General features: G+C 38.8%; 1 protein-coding gene across 4 annotated transcripts in view; it reads right to left on the bottom strand.

Annotated features, from left to right (window-relative positions):
* pbx4 (pre-B-cell leukemia transcription factor 4) overlaps positions 1 to 16,136 on the bottom strand; it is a 38,470-nt gene extending 22,334 nt beyond the window's left edge. Inside the window, exons 1-3 of one of the 4 annotated variants that reach the window (XM_081387240.1) lie at positions 14,881 to 16,091; positions 10,428 to 10,529; positions 7,353 to 7,426 (exon numbers count right to left, since the gene is read on the bottom strand). In XM_081387240.1, coding sequence (XP_081243366.1) covers positions 7,353 to 7,426; positions 10,428 to 10,529; positions 14,881 to 15,065 — 361 coding nt within the window. In that variant the 5' untranslated portion in view covers positions 15,066 to 16,091. Of the gene's footprint in view, positions 1 to 7,352; positions 7,427 to 10,427; positions 10,530 to 14,880 lie in introns of all 4 variants that reach the window. The other 3 variants (XM_081387242.1, XM_081387241.1, XM_081387243.1) reach the window with 3 other exon arrangements.
* Positions 16,137 to 16,508: the final 372 nt, after the last annotated feature.

Genomic DNA, 16,508 nt, shown 5'->3' with positions numbered 1-16,508 from the left:
AGCGCGTGCGAGTCCTCTTGTGTCTTCTTGCACTTGAATGTTTAAATTGGAAAGGCTTAAATGAGTTTAGTTTAAACTACGTTAACAATGTGTGCTGTTCAGGTCTCACCTGAGCAAGTGCTAATTCAAAAACCAGCGTGACATTAAAGCATATGGCAATCGCATTGAACAAATTTTAGGGGAAGCCGGAATGTATATCCATCGATAGAAAACTGTCTGTTGTACACGTTATTTTCAACAAACCATAATATAAATGGTTTGTCAGATTGTCGTCAGATTTGAGATGAACCCCATTACAAGTGCATGTCGAACCGTGGGTGGAGAAAGGTATGGTTTGATTTTTTACAGAGAACCGTTACACCCCTATAATACACACACACACACACACACACATATAATTTGCACTACACTAACAGGACAATACATAAGTATGTTTCTAAATATGCAAAATGTTGTTCATTGAAATTTGAAAATAAACGTTGAAACCCTCGCTCTGAGTTTGAATGTTTTTATGTCCACATGTTCTTGTTCAAGAAATAACTGTCTGTAGCATTTCAATCATTAAGAAGTGGCCAAATATTAAAGATTAAGTGGACATTTGAATCAAATGTTGTTTGGCCAATATTAAACAAATATTTGGTCATTCTGTTAAGTGTAACAACAATCATCACCAGGCTGTTGGCACCCTTTGCAGGCATTTGTTATAATACGTAATGTATACAAGTTGATTGTTTATAATAATTATGTGTATTATTGTTCAATAAAACCATAAGATCACTTGCTTTTGATACTTTATTTAAACGTCTCATTATTATTATTATAATATATGCATTTCAAGTCATTTTAAAGCCTACTTGGGTCTATTTTTATTACCACAAAAAAATATATATATATAATAATTGAACAATTACATGATTACCAAAATAAACATTAGTGACAGCCCTAGATTAGTTAAATGATAAGTAAAATGTGCCTGTATTGTTTTGCGTTTTGTGACTTTCAGACGAATAAAAGACTTTACAGTCATATCTTCTCATTGAAGATTTCTTAAATATAGTGTTTTCTAAAAATATCGTCTCGTTCTCATGAACCCAATACTGTGCATCGTCTCGTGAGCCAAGCGTATCGTCCAGTAAATCGCAACGTTTTGGAAAAGCAATGGGGCCTTTGAATGCTGTTGTGAACAATGGTAGGCACGGGAGTCAAAAAGGTTGAGAACCACTGGTCTATAATGCTAATGCTTCATATGATTTCCCCCCGTATTTACATCTATGGGCACTGACGTCAGCAGAAATGTTGCTGCAGACACATGCAAATTGCAATGCATAAAATTACTGCATTTTGATGAAATGAGAACATCACATACTGATGAATTGTGCACAATAGGACCAGGCACAATCATTTAGTAAATAGGGTCAATTAAGATTTCATGTCATCTTCAAATTGCATTTTCCAATAAATTAAGCTATTAGAGCAGAGGAAGTACTTGGCTGATCAACTCAAAAGGCCTGGACGCATTTTAAACGTTTCCTTGCATTCACAAGTGCACCATCCAATTTTGCTTGTCCTGTCCTGAGAAAAGGCTTGATTCCTCTAGGAACAACGTAATGAGAGGAAAGACGCTCAGCCCACACAGCATTAGGACAGAGCCGAGTGTTCAGGGTGACGCTCTCCCCCCCCCACACCATTCTGGACCTTGTGATGGGGGGGAAGGGGGGCGCCTGTCAGGGCCAGGGGTCTGTGTGATATTAGCCGTCTGCCAATCCGGCGTGGGGAATGGACACAGAGTAATTACTGCTGCTCTTACTGCCTCATCAATCTCTCTCTATCGCTGTCTCTCTCTCTCTCTCTCCCCTCTCTCCCCCCTTCACACTCTATCTTTCTCACTCCTAGAACAGAGGAGAGAAAAACAGATTGAGTGACAGAGCGCCACACAAGAAATGTCGAATGAAATGGAGGGGACAACCAAATGATGATGTTCGGGATGCTAGTTTTATACGTTTGGCTGCTATAAATATGTTGAAAATAGTCATTTTTGCTGTTAATTCTGAGGCCAGGTTGAACGCTTTAGTCACGGCGCACAAACGTTTAGTTTGTTAGAGTAACGGTTCATCTGAGTTCATCTCTATTGCAGTTTATTTAAGTTGTAAAAAGTCTCACACTCCACTGGCTCTTTTACCCATAGGCCTGCAGGCTCTGCCTCGTAAAACGAGTCTGAGATTTCCAACAACTCATAAAATTTTACAAGAGGGTTCAAATTAAGGTCTTTCAAAAATGAATGATAATTAAAAAGCCTTAATTAGGTCTTTGACCGACCAGACTGAGAAACTGGAGTTATGTAGATCATACAGGCTGGTTTAAACAAGGATTTGAGTCCATTTTCCAGAACCAGATGAGCTCGTTCTAGCACTTCATGCATCGACATGGAAACATCTACAAGTTTTACACAATAGCTTGATGGCTAAGTTTTTCAATACTTGGAAAGGCATTTGTTGGTGCCAAACAGTTTGAGCACTTTGAATAATGTGCTACTTAAACTGACAGGATAAGTTACCAATCAAGCCAATCTTAACTAAACTTCACCTGACATCTCCAAATCATGTATCATGTAAAATACCACTAAGGCAAGTTTATATGTTTGAACAGTGACCAGTTGGAATTTAAAACTTTTCTTATGACCACTCTTATGTGGTCTAGTTGCTAGTTATTAGAAGAAAAAAAAAAAACTACAAGTAAAATTGTAAAAAGTACTACAAGAGACCAGAAACGATTATTTCATGGAAACTGGAAACATATGGGAAACGCATCATAACTCACCAGTGCACTGGAGAGATACTGGACATTTTGTCCTTTTAAAGCCTATTAGACATGGATTTATAAACCATTAACCACATTCAGACATTAAAAAATAAAACTCATATTTAATTCATGCAGTGCTAGGTTTATTTGAGGCCATTGCATTCTTAGTCCTGCCGAATCATGTATTTATTTCTGGGATTTTAATAGCAGAAACGCACTAAGAGTAAAGTTGATCTGGCCGGTTCTTCTGGTAGGTACTCTACAAACATCACGTGACTTCACTATTATGAGCTATTAGCAAGGGAGTTAACAGCTGTGGAAATGCCAAAGAGATTCAACCATAAACCTTCTGCAACATGAATTCAGAATTCAAGATTTGAAGCTCTCTGTCTGAACAGAATGGTACAATTCGGCTCAATATGTACCTCAACATTAAGTGAGGTACACAAAAGAAAGTGCATTAGGGTGGTTGGGTATTAAACCTGCAATCTGACATGATACATTTAATCTAAAACTGTTCTGAAGTTCTTTTTTTCTGTTAATAATTGATCATGCAATTTTCTGACATTATATTGAGAGAGGAGATGAAACATTTGTCCCTTTAAGAAATATTGTTTACACAAAAGCACTATGTAAGTGAACTGCAAAAAAAAAAAAAAAAAAAAAAAAAAAAAAAAAAAAATTCACTTTTCCCTTTGTACGTACATTAGGATCTGAGACCACTAGTTAAAATTGTTCTAATTTTTAAATTCGGTTATAATATCTACAATCGAAAAGTTAATTTGGCAAATTAACATTTCAGAAAGGCTATGTATTGTGTGGAAGTTTGGGTAAAACCTGGTGTTATCTGCAGTAACTTTACAATGATCAAAAGAGCATCTTGTGCTTAACAGAAGCAAGAACACATGATCAATAATCACAAATGCTTTTGTTTAATTTAATTTTTTTTACTTGAATTTGCGGCTGAAACAACTGTTTGAATCTCAGATTTTCACTGTGGTTTATACCCCATTGTTATATACATTTTAACCAAAAACCTTAATGGTGAAGAAAAAGAAATGTTCATGTACGTTTCTTGTCAACTACCTATAATTTTATTGGCCACGCTTCATTTACAATTCAAAAACCTGTAAAAACAGAACGCACAAAAGCTTGTGACCTCTGCGATGAGCTGGATCCAGAACAAAAGTCAGGGTGACGGAAAGGGTGAGAATCAACTTGCTGCAACCATTTTTCTTTTTTTAAGCCGATGGGGGAGGGACAAGACCGAAGAGACAATTGGCTCAGAAACCTCATCTCTCTCTCTTAATTTGTTTCTAAGGAGATTAATTAACAAATCTTACATTTCACGCACATGAAGTTTATGTTAAACAGATGGGAATATTCGGGTTAGGGGGGGGTTAGTGTGACTTGCATTTGAGCAGAACATTTCCTTAACAATAAAAAACAATCTTCCCAACTGCAGCAGCACTCCGAGGAATTCAATGCCCCTCCCCCACTCTTCCCTAACCCTCCCCTCCACCTCCATTACCATATCAAAGCCCCGAGTTCAGAGCAAGACTTCTCTTTCAAGAATGGAAGCAAGGCATCGGGAGGGAGGAGGAGGAGGAGAGGACAAGACCGCAGCGGCAGGGAAAGGCCTGAGCTCCAGCTCGCTTTTATCCCTGCTGTTCGGTGTAGGACAGAGAGAGAGTGAGACAGAGGCAGACACACCGAGACTGTAGAAAACAGATGTAAAGACTACTGATCAGCACTACAATCATGTGCAGTAGAGGAGGCTGCCTTCTTTAATTCACATTCCAGAGGCAGGAGATAAAAGCAGCGGGGAGTCTTGGAGAAAAACAGTGCAGATATTATATATATATATATATATATATATATATATATATATATATATATATATATATATATATATATATATATATATATATATATATATATATATACATATATATACATATATATACATATATATACATATATATACATATATATACATATATATATATATATATATATATATATATATATATATATATATACATACATATATTATATATATATATATATACATATACATACACACAGAGCAGGGAAGGAGGTGGGGGACGTGCTGATCACCATGATGGACACCATCCACCACACAAGTACACTCAGAGGCCTGTTTAGACAAAGTCCAAGCAGATTTTAAAGCAAAACAATACATCTCTTCGAACTCCATCGCACAGAGTGTGAAATATTGGACTGCGACAACCCTGTGCTTGCATTCAAATGCTAAACTGACTTTTGTAAATGTTTCGATCTCACCGATCACTCAATACCATAGATAAGAATTGTAAGGAATCACATTCTACCTAACGTTCATGGTTTCTTCTCTCCTCCCCCCCCATTTTACTGTTACACAAGACATTTTTTTTTTATCAAAACGCATACAGCGAATAAGACTAAGCATTATTCCTATTGTAATACAAGAACGTTATGTTTTGTTATCGATTTTGGATACAAGATTCCTTAATCTTCCAAATGGTTTGAATTTTTCTAATTGTTTTTGGGTTCCACTAAATTATATTTATTTAAAGATTCGCCAGTGAACAGAAGCACAAGAAATGCTTCAAGAGTATTTTTGAACTTCAAGGGATCATGAAGTTGACTTTTTGTAAATAGATTTAGAATTTTTTATTGGTACCTCACATTTCAATTAAAAATGTATCCGATTTATGCATAGATTTGATTTAGTTTACAGTTTTATTTATTTTCCTATTTGACTGCAGAAGACAGTTTAATAGGTCTCGAAGAAAAAAATCTCTCATTTAATTAAAAAATAATCATTTAAGAAAAATAAAATAGAAAAAAAATACACAAAATAAAAAAAGTTGTTCAGGTACAGTTGCCTAGGTTTATTTAACATGTCTTGAGAAACACTACAGAAATTTAATCAAATGTAAAAAATAAAATAGTAGTCTTCACTAGATGGAGTCTTTACTGTTAAATATAAATGTATTCATAATGAAGATACAAAAGTGATTCATCAAAAACAGTGAGTGATTTTCTTTTTCTTTTAATATTTTTATAGTTTATTAGGCTGCTGTCCCTTTAAGAACAAATGCACAGATCTACTATAATGTTACACATCTGATTTGCTCCCAACAGTTTGTGTTCACATAGAACATAACAGACAAGCGCAGTAAGCAGTGAAAGAGAACTGAACTCGGGATCACGTGCATCTTTGGCTGTGTCCGAAGTCCTTTTTCACACTCTAAGCATCATTAACTTTAAGCAGCACTGCGAGTTTAAAGAAGTGTAACACAGAAAATCGATTTTTTTAATTTGTGAATCGATGCGAATCGGCGGCAGACAGAATCGCAATTTATATGTGAACTGATTTTCCCCCCACCCCTAATAGATTTCAGACAAGATATTACTTGCTTACAAATAAGGTTTCCATTATTTATTGCAAAGTTTCGGTGCAAAAATAATAATTCTGACGCAATGAAACTGCCATAAACAAGCCTTAAACACAAAATCACGGCTCAGATCAGACAGTAATGGCCTCGTTCCTGTCATCTAGTAAATCAGCTCATTTACGCCGAAGTCTTCAGGGTAAAACACGAATTCTAGATTAAGTTTGGCGATAACCGAAGTGATATATGGAAAAATTCTGACCATTAACTTCGCCTGTCTGCACTGCCGACAACACCTTCCATTTAGTGCTGCATTTCTCCCCGGCCCTTTCTCCACTGGCAGGCTAAATGTGAAAATCAAAGTGAATGACATTAGGTAAATAAGACAGCAGGTTGCCTTGGCAACAGGGACAACCCCCAATACCCATTCCTCTAGCCTACCCTTTACTTGCATCCAATTATAGGAAAGTAAGACTGGGTTATTGACAGATTGCCACAAACAGACCGTTGCACATCATTTTTGCACTGTAATTCCACATGAGCATGCTTGTTACAGAACCTGAGATGGATTCAAGCTGCAGGATATGACAGGAAAGAAACGAGAGAAACCATGGCACAAAGACAACGCCAACACCTCCATAAATATTTAATCATTTGTCAGCCTCTCGTTTGAGCAGAGAAAGCTGCAGATCTGCCAGAAAACTGACCACTGTGGATCTTCGAGTTGAGATGCGAGACCCGTTACCTGTTTGGACTGGGATGGATTGTGTGGATGGGGTTCACAATAAGAAATGTAACAAAGCAACAATGAGAGTGAAGCAAATACACTTGTTGCTAGTTCAAAGCTTTGAAATGCATTCAGGTGAGATTCCACACATTGTAAACATTGAATCCATTGCTATGACACTTAATGATTGCAGTGGGCGATACAATAAGACACCTGGAAAGCCCAGAGGAACCCTACTGACGCAAAAAAAAGAGCACGGGGACTCAATAAATTCAGACCGATGATTATTAAACACCTGTCTCTGCATATGGTCAATGCAGAATCAATAGTGTAATGAAAAAGATCTCCTCGCAATGTGGGAGCGCGGCTTGAAGCCACAAACCTGCACAGAAGTTCTGCATTGGCAGAGCAAGTGAACGACTTACCAGTTTTTTCTTTGATCTCGCATAAAACACTGAAGAGAGCCGGCTTCATCCTGTGGCAGTTCAGTGCGTGTTTTCTGGAAGAGAGAAGGAAAGCGTTAGAGAGAGACTGATTAGATTTCATTTCAAACAGTGAAAGACCGACGTATCGATCAGTATTTGGCCATTTTAAGTTTATTGGCATCTGTCGAACGCTGTGCCCAATTAACAAATTGCCCTTCTGTCCGTTTTGAAATCTACCAATAGCCTCGTCAATAAGAAATAAATCCGTAGAGGGAAATTCAAGGCCAATGATAGAGCCATTTATTTACATACTTTGCGTGTGTGTACGTGTGTTATTTTAGTGCCCGATTGGCTAAATAAATTATTCAAATAAGGTCATGGCACAAATATGTTCCAAATACAATTTGCAAAATGCAGTTCCCCATCTTCTACCACAATCTGGCACACTTCACAGCATCTCAACAGACATGTGTCTACAACACTTGTCTTGATACATGGCCAGTTATAATGCTTTTCTACTTCATTTGATGAACTACCGCTGCCACGATCAATAAAAAACATGCACAAACCCATTTACCGAGTGCATTTCGCACCTTATTAATGTATGTTTTTGAATTAGCCCAATAATGGCTTCACATTTTTGTGAATTTTGAGTATATATCTGATGCAATATAAGAGGTCATCTCATTCACCGTCCTTTTTACATATTTCATCGACTCTGCTCTCTAGCTATTGGTTGAGCATTGTTTTTAAAACACCAACCATGTAAGGCTCCTTTTTAGAGAATCATTAATGATTGATTCTTCAAAGTCTCAATTTAAAGCGCACGTCGTTTCGCTGCCAAACACACCAGAGGATTTATGGTTATTGAAGACATACCAACAACCTTTAACATTCGCAGCAGAATATGATCACAATCACAGGTGCAAACATCTACTCAAAAATCAATCAAGATGTAATGGACACACTAAAACTCAAGTCTTTTAAAAAGCTCGGTGTCTGTAGATTGAGAAGATACAGCAGCAGTCTCGGCTCACTCCAGCTAAATGAGTAACTGACACATGGTCCTCATTTGTCTTCAGGGAAAAGCATTCCACCCTTTAATGGTATTATCCAGCCCTTTTTACACCCCGAACGTGCTTAATTTATCGAGCAGGTCTGGAGAATATCAAAACAAGTGAGGACCCTCTGTCTCGCAGAGGAAACATTCTTCTCAAAGCCAGAATCATATGTGCTAAATCCAATCATCGATCATTTCGGGGCAGTCTCCCATCAGCAAACTTTATTTCCAGGCTCGGTAAGCTCTGATGCCTGGGAAGCTTATCTACACGCAGCCAGATTTCAGCGCTACTGTATTAGAGAGCAGATGAAGCATGCTTTCCAGGAGCATCGTTAACCCCTAACAAATGCCAATAATCGACGTGTTCTCGTTTAAAACCGTCCAACTAACAGCTGGGATTAACATGAGCAAGCAAACTGATAAACCCACAAATCATGTGACATGCAGCCACTTCAAAATACTCTCAGCATTGCATATCAAAAAATATGATGCTACAAAGCACTAACCTGAATAATCTTTTATGAGAAAGTCCTAAACTGAACACCACAACACTCGCTACCTAATATTGCAGTTGGCCGCAACTAAACAAAGTTAGAACGTTTCCCTTTTGCTCCGAGGCAAACAGATAACATGGGAAATCCCAAAAAAAGATTGTTTTTTGTTGATGAGGCCTTAAGCTGATGACACACAGTGCAACTCGTTGGGTAATTTTGTTGGAAATGGGCAACGGCACTAGCTTGGGCAATGCTGAATCGGTTACTGTTGATTAGTTAGCTTGTCTTATCACATTGCCTACTTTCCAATTGTCTTGTGTATCATCCAACTTGAAGTAAATCTGAAGTTTGCTCAGCTTCCAAGACTTCATTCGCTGCCTAAAATGTTCTTTGTTGGCTTTGATGTGTTCACACCCAAAGATTTCAGGAATGTAGAATTCAATGCAAGAGGAACAAACATTTAAAAGACATGAGATGGCAAAAATAGATCGCTGCGTCTTATTGTAGGTTATTTCTTTTTGCAGATATGAGCAAGACAAATACAGAAACATCAAGGAATGACAACTGATAGTACAAACAGAAACCGGTGTCAATGGATGGGTGATCGTGAAAAGACTTAACTGATGCAACCAAAATTTTTCCTGGGATGTGACATGGGGATGGACATTTGTTTTAATCAATCGTATGATTGTGTGAAGTCTGTGGTGGTTAAGAGCGTTTGGTTCACTTGGCCTGAGAGTGGGTGAATAAATGTGGCTTTCATACAAACTCTTAAAACGAAAACCATCTCATGAGGTGTTTTGAGTTTGCTTTAAGTGTCCATCGCTTATAAAGCGCAATGTGAGCGCAAAGCGCTTCAGGTTCACTTTACCTTCTCATGCACATAATCAGAAATATTTTGGCCATTAAAGGTTACTATACAAAGAGAATGATGACATGCAATGAAACAAACAAGGAGATAAGTCACTTATTCTCATTTCTAGAGATAACGAGGGGCATCTTTTAAATCTATTGTCAAATAAACAGAAAAAGAAAGGTTTTAGTTTAGTTTCCTGTGAAAATTTAGGCATAATCTGAGCTGCCTTACTTTATAATTGAATACTATATTATTAAATTGAATACGGATATAATTATAATAAATCAAATATAATTGTTTTGATATAATCAAACTGTTTAGCCTATTATAAAATTTAATGAAAAAAAAAATCAAAACATTCAAGTGGTTATTGAACAGTAAACTAATCACAACTAAAACAGCCCCGACTAAAAGCCCATTTTTAGGGCCAGGGACAATGTGAATGCAAAAAAGAACTTGATTCACATTTTGGTCTATTCAAAGGGGTCTGAATTGGGTTCTTTAAAGAAGGAATTGCATAATTAAAAAAACACACAAAGTTTAGCCCCACAGAGATTGAAGTGCTTCTTTAACTGTATGAGAGTGCATTTTTCTCTTTGTCATCAACATGGAGGGGATGATGGGGGAGAGAAGAGGAGGGGGTGCTCATGCGCTCCTGTACTGACCTGTGCTGGAAGTTGAGCGGCAGGGCACACCCTGCTGTGCTCCCCCCCAGCTCCCCCTCCCTCTGTGGGGTCCACTGCGCCGGTGCCTCCTCTGGCCAGCATCTGGACACAGGGCAACAGGGTGAGAGGCTGAGGGCGGCAGGCACAGACAGCGCTGGCATCTGCCCCCACCGTCCCGATGACATCCCACCCCATACACCCCTTAAACTGGGACCAGAGACCCCCCACAGTAAATAATGCAGATCAAGAGAAGAATAGAAAACAGAAATCAAGTACTGTGGCACATGATAATGGAATCAGAACAAGTCTGATTTTTGCCAAAAAAATGTTCAAGATGTCGAAAGAAAAACCTGGGTAACAAAACAGTAACTAGTGAGTGCAAAGTAAAAGAAATCGCAGAAATCTCGCATGTATAAATAACACAACCCTACTTAATGAATTAGGACGTACGCATGAAAGTGCTTTTATAGCGGTATAAATGCTTAACTTGCTCTTTTCTGATTGATGTAATCTAGTCAATCAATTCAATTGACCTTATCTACCAATGCAAAGCAAGTCTTGTGCATTACATTTATTTTTGAACATGCAATGAATAGGCAATCCAGACAGAACCACGTATCTTTGCTTTCTGAGCAAAGCACGTGCCTCCACTCAGCAAATAATGCAGGTTTGGGACACATTAAACTAATTAATTTAAGAGGCATTGTGATGAGCCACAAATCTATTTAATGAGATACCACAACCATGCATATTTCATTAGTATCAAATAAAGGAAATCTGTTTATAAAAGAGATTAAAAAAAAAGAAAGCAATATGTCTTATAATGTGCAAGATTGCTGACCGCACTAGGTACAATCTCTCTGAAGCGGAGTAAAGCTCTCCACTCCGCAAATGAAGCTGGCTTATCTGCCCTAAAACCATCCCGCACTTGACAAAATTATAATGCATATTTCTCTCAGGTATCCAAACTATTTCAGGCCTGTGCGGAAGCACCGAAGGGCTTTTTCGCTTCATAACTGAAGGTGGCAAGGGCTTATACTCAAGAATAACTGTAGAATATCAGCGACAGAGAAGAAGTGACTAAAGAGAAAATGCATTTACGTCCATCACTAACCATATCTTGCATTATGCTTAAAGGAATAGTTCACCAAAAAAAGTTTCTGTCATTTACTCACCCTCATGTCAATGAGATGCCTTGAACAATGTTTATTTACACCGCCTTTTTTCCATACGATTCAAAAACTTTCCCTTTTCCCCAGCTCTCAAATTTGATTCTGCGTATTTAAACGTGCCATTTCATGACCAGCTATGAAAGACAAAAATTAACAGAGTTTGGCATCATTAACATGACACATGCTGTGACAAATCTTCATGCCAGTTTGAAGATGCAGAGGTTCCAGATTTGAGAACATTTTTGCAATTTATCTTTTAGAAATAGGATAGCATCTGCATAGATTAAGAAGGCATTTCTACCTAATGTCTAGCTTTTAAAAAACGATTTTGTTATCTTTATTGTTGGGTACGGTCCTTGCAACAACAAAAACAATACTCTTAAATTGGACATTTTCAGACTCCCCTTACTTCAAAAACTGGTTGAATGAAATGTTTCATGTTTTACAAATGGAGGGTTTTCCTTCTTTTGAGCCTAACTTTTAGGCCTATATTGTCAATTTCAAACTGCAAGTCTGCATAATGTACCCTTGTTTTGTATATGGTAAAAACTAGGCATGGGACAAAATATTGATAGGGCGATATATCGCTGTTCTTCTCTGTGCGAACGCGATGCGAGAATCGATAAGCTGCCGCCAATATTTTAATTAATAAAATAAGGCGCTCTAAATAGATTCATGGCGCTCAACACATGAATGAGTGAAACGTGAACATAAGTTAACTAGTCTAAGAAAAAGAGTTTTTAACGGGATGGCAGACAGCATTGCGAGTAAAATAATAGATGCCCCAGCCACATTTAACGCACTTCAGCTTTTATACCATTGATGGGACAAACATGTTGTAAATAGACATCTTTGACGCTCTTTACCGAGCACTTACACAGATGCACACGGGAGCGTTCGTACATTTTTAAATGTACCAGGTTTATATAAAACGATAAGTCGATAAGCAGGTAAAGGTGTAAGTTTACACACAAAGAAACGTTTAAGCTTTTCAAAAGTATAAGCATAAAATGTTTAATTTACTTAATGTTAAATTTAATTTACAGACTGAAATACTTTTTGGACTTAAAGAGAGAAAACCTGCACTTAACCTTTTCACAGGCATTATGTTTTTATAGTTAGACAGATGTCGTATCATTATAGGATTGTCTAGCAATATATTGATTACCGCAGAATACCGGTATTATCGTGAGGCGAGCCATGTATCGTATCGTGAGGTACCCCTGTGATTCCCACCCCAAGTAAAAACTTAGACAATTCTATTCTTGGCTTTAATAAAAACCATTTAATTTGGATGTTAATACAAGAAGCAGTTTTTAGGCATCCACGACAATTTTGGAGAGTTTGAATTCTCGGTCTGGTCCTCACACAAAGCAATATGACTTCATGAGACTTCAAGATAGAGCACAGGTCATAGACAACTTTTATTATACTTTATCATTTTTTGAGCTTGATGGTCACCCCGTTCACTTTCATTACTTTGAAAAAAGCAGCCAGGACACTCAGCAAATAATTTTCAGGTGAACAATTCCCTATTCCTTAAGACTGCTGACTGCTTATCTTCAACCAAATACCTAAAAACCCTGTTAAAACAGTCATGCACACCATCACAACATCATCATCATTCAACTCATCATTCTTTTGTACAAGGGAAACAAAGTCACTACACAATATCACCCGAGAAATGCGGTATAGATATAAAGGCAATTTCGCTGGGTTTATAAGTTGCTCGAGTAGCGACCCTCCATCTCATTAATAGAAACTCAATTTGTGGACAGCTGCACACGCGCACGCATTATAGGAGAATTGATTGCGCCCAACACACAATGAAAAGGATGAACACCAGGGAGGAGGAGGAGGGTAAAAGAGAAGTGAATTAATTAAGAGAACCAGGTGGTCAAATGGCTTGGTGGAAAATCACAAGCTAATGACACATCACAAGGCATACGCGCACATACGATCCCTCATTAAAAGGCAGCTTTTGTGCGGGATCTGTGGCTCGGGTTGACCTTTCAACAGATCGCAGGTCACAGTGCGCAATCTAGCGATCCATAAGAGATCAATTTCAGTGCAGTCAATAGAAATACACTGAACTGTACCCGAGGAGGATCTGCAGGTAACGGCGGGAAAGTCGTCAATCCTGTCCGGTGTTTTCGTCTCGAGGTTAAGTCTGACACTGTTTGACGGCGATGACTTAATTAAGCGCGCGCTGATTATCTATGCTAATGACGAGGTAGCACATTAATCCAATTCATTTATCTAGTGGGGCCTCAATCTGGCAGACGCACGCTGAAGACCAAATGGCTTCACAGAGCCCATGGGCTCCTGATAACAAACATATTGGTTGACCTCTAAAACCTTTTTGGCCCCGTTTAGCAAAACCAGAGGAGGGGAAAAATACTTGCATCCTTAGGTTTTAGTAATTATAGTCCTATTATCTATTTGAAGCATATTTAGTGCATTGTTTGAGTGGAAAGCAGTGGAAAAACAAACACAAGGACTCCTAGTATTAAAACTTTTTCGTTATAATAACTTTCAATGAGAAAGTTCGGATTGCTCATAAACTCGATCATTTAATGCATCTACATTCATTCGTGACTTAAGATTTTTTTTTTCAAATGCCAATTCATTTTGAACTTCTTACAACTTGAAAAGGTCAAATCCAACAAAATGGTAAATAAATGAACACACCTTTTTTCTATTAAGACACTAAGTTCTAGTGAGAATATGCGCAAATGTAAATTAAGAAAAGTATCAGAACAGTTTGCCATGTCAGCATCTGTGGCCATATTCAAGGCAAAAACTGAATTACAAAAACATACAAGAGTTGCACACAGTACACAATAAAAAAATGAAAACCAAGTAAACAGGGGGGGAAAAAACACCAATTGATTTTACACAAGATTTTTAACATTAACATGAGATTAAAAAATTCTAAAACCTCATCTGGTAAAACTCTTACTAAACAAATCCTTAAGTGCGCTTACTTCATACAAATGTGTTCTACTTGCATTAAAAAAGGGACAGTCCAATAAAATAGTATTTAAATTAAGAAAAAGGTGCAAGCCATTATATCACATACGATTTTCAGGAGACAAATTGCCGCTATTTATACTGACTGTATTTAAAGCAATGAGGTGTAGATTGTGTCCAGCTGCTTTTGCACACTATCTATCTATCTATCTATCTATCTATCTATCTATCTATCTATCTATCTATCTATCTATCTATCTATCTATCTATCTATCTCACACTTGTCCTCCTCCTCTCACAGGTCTTACCTCGCCTGGGCTTCGTCGAGGCTCTCGTCGGTGATGGCCATGATCTGCTGGAGAATATCCCCTATGTCTTGCTGCGGTTGACCGAGGGACTGCTGCTTCCGAACCGAATCGGGGTCACCCACGTCGGCTTGAGAGAGTCCGCCGAGTCCGCCCATGCTAGCCAGCATTCGGGTCTGTTCATCCATAATACTTTAAAGCCGAATCTCGCCGTTTCCCCAACCGCAAACCAATGAAAACCTGTATCAGCGATCTGTCTTGGTGACCATGTACCACCAGCAGCGTGAATACAAACGTGGAGCTCAAGGAATCACTAACGTTAGGTAAAAAAAACAACGAGCGCGCGACTGGAATGTGGGATTTAACCACATCAAAACGATGCGCGATTGATGGGAAAAGGTGAGTAACTAGTTTGCATGGGGGGAAAAAAAATATCGGACCGCGTGCAATTCCTGCAAAAACCAGTATTGTCTAAAGCAAAACGCTGCACACTAGCACTCCCATAAAGCAGTCTAACAAGAAAATAAAAGCGTCCCTGGAAACATGAAGTATCCCACGCGCGGCATCTCAAAGTATCGCCTCTCTAAACAACTCGCAGTCCGCGATAAAACCATTCATGTCAACAATCTGGCTTTTCGTCAAGAGGCTGTTGTCGCTGACAGCTATTACAGTAGAAATCTCAGACACTACTAACAAGCTGGACTAAACCAACCAGAGCGGCTAACAAGCTAATAGAGAGAGGAGGAAAAAAAAGTCCCTGCTTGAAAATAAATCGAAATAGAAACTCAAGCGTTCGCTTATTAACGTCTCCTCACTTAGGAAAAAGACGAAACTCAACGGTCAAAACGAATCCCGAGAGCAGCGGACGAACGCGACCGCTTTTAAACGTAAATCCGAGATCTCCGACACAATTGATTCGCAGTGTTGGCTAGCTGCTTAGCAGCGGAGCTAACTAGCATTCGAGCGCTGCTAGCAACAGATTCACACGGGCTCCACGAACCCCCGGGACCAACAGCAAACTGCCCCCGAAATGCCCCGGCTTTTTAGGTGGACGGCTTGAAACGGCTCAGAACAGCAACGCTCAGCTCCATGCCAGCCAACTCGACACAGTTGGTTTGTTCCCCAAGCCGCGGTGCTGTCGTAGGAAAAAAAAATTGCCCCTCTCTTGTGTTTCTGCCCTCCTCGGCGGCTCTTTTCTCCCCCTCTGAGCGAGCGCACCACTGCGCGCGTTCACGCTACTACACACGAGCGCGTACGTCATCATCGCGCACAAAAGAGCCGCTACTGTGTGGAGCCTCTAGGGGCGCCAGTGACGCGCACGCACGCGCCCAAGCAAGTAAACAATTTGCGCGTCTCTTTCAAACAGACCGCATGCTGTAATTTCATCATGTAAGTGGCTTTTGTATAGTTACCATAGCTGAACTATGGCTTTTGTACTTGGAAGTGCATAGTAACCAGAGGTGAAACAATGGCTGGCGCCTGATTTCTGTGCTTTGATCTGTGTGGCTGTGATTTCTGCTACACAAGCTCTGGAATTTTGATAATTACAATTTCATAGTTGAATTAATTAGCCTAAATGGATTTACTCCCTTCTTCCCCTAATAGGTTACATTTAGAATGAATCTACGACA

The sequence above is a fragment of the Scardinius erythrophthalmus genome, assembly GCF_964197995.2.
Source record: "Scardinius erythrophthalmus genome assembly, chromosome: 1".
In the NCBI taxonomy this organism is placed as follows: Eukaryota; Metazoa; Chordata; class Actinopteri; order Cypriniformes; family Leuciscidae; genus Scardinius; species Scardinius erythrophthalmus.
The sequence above is the reverse complement of the archived record's forward strand: the minus strand, read 5'-3'. Positions and strand labels throughout refer to the sequence as shown.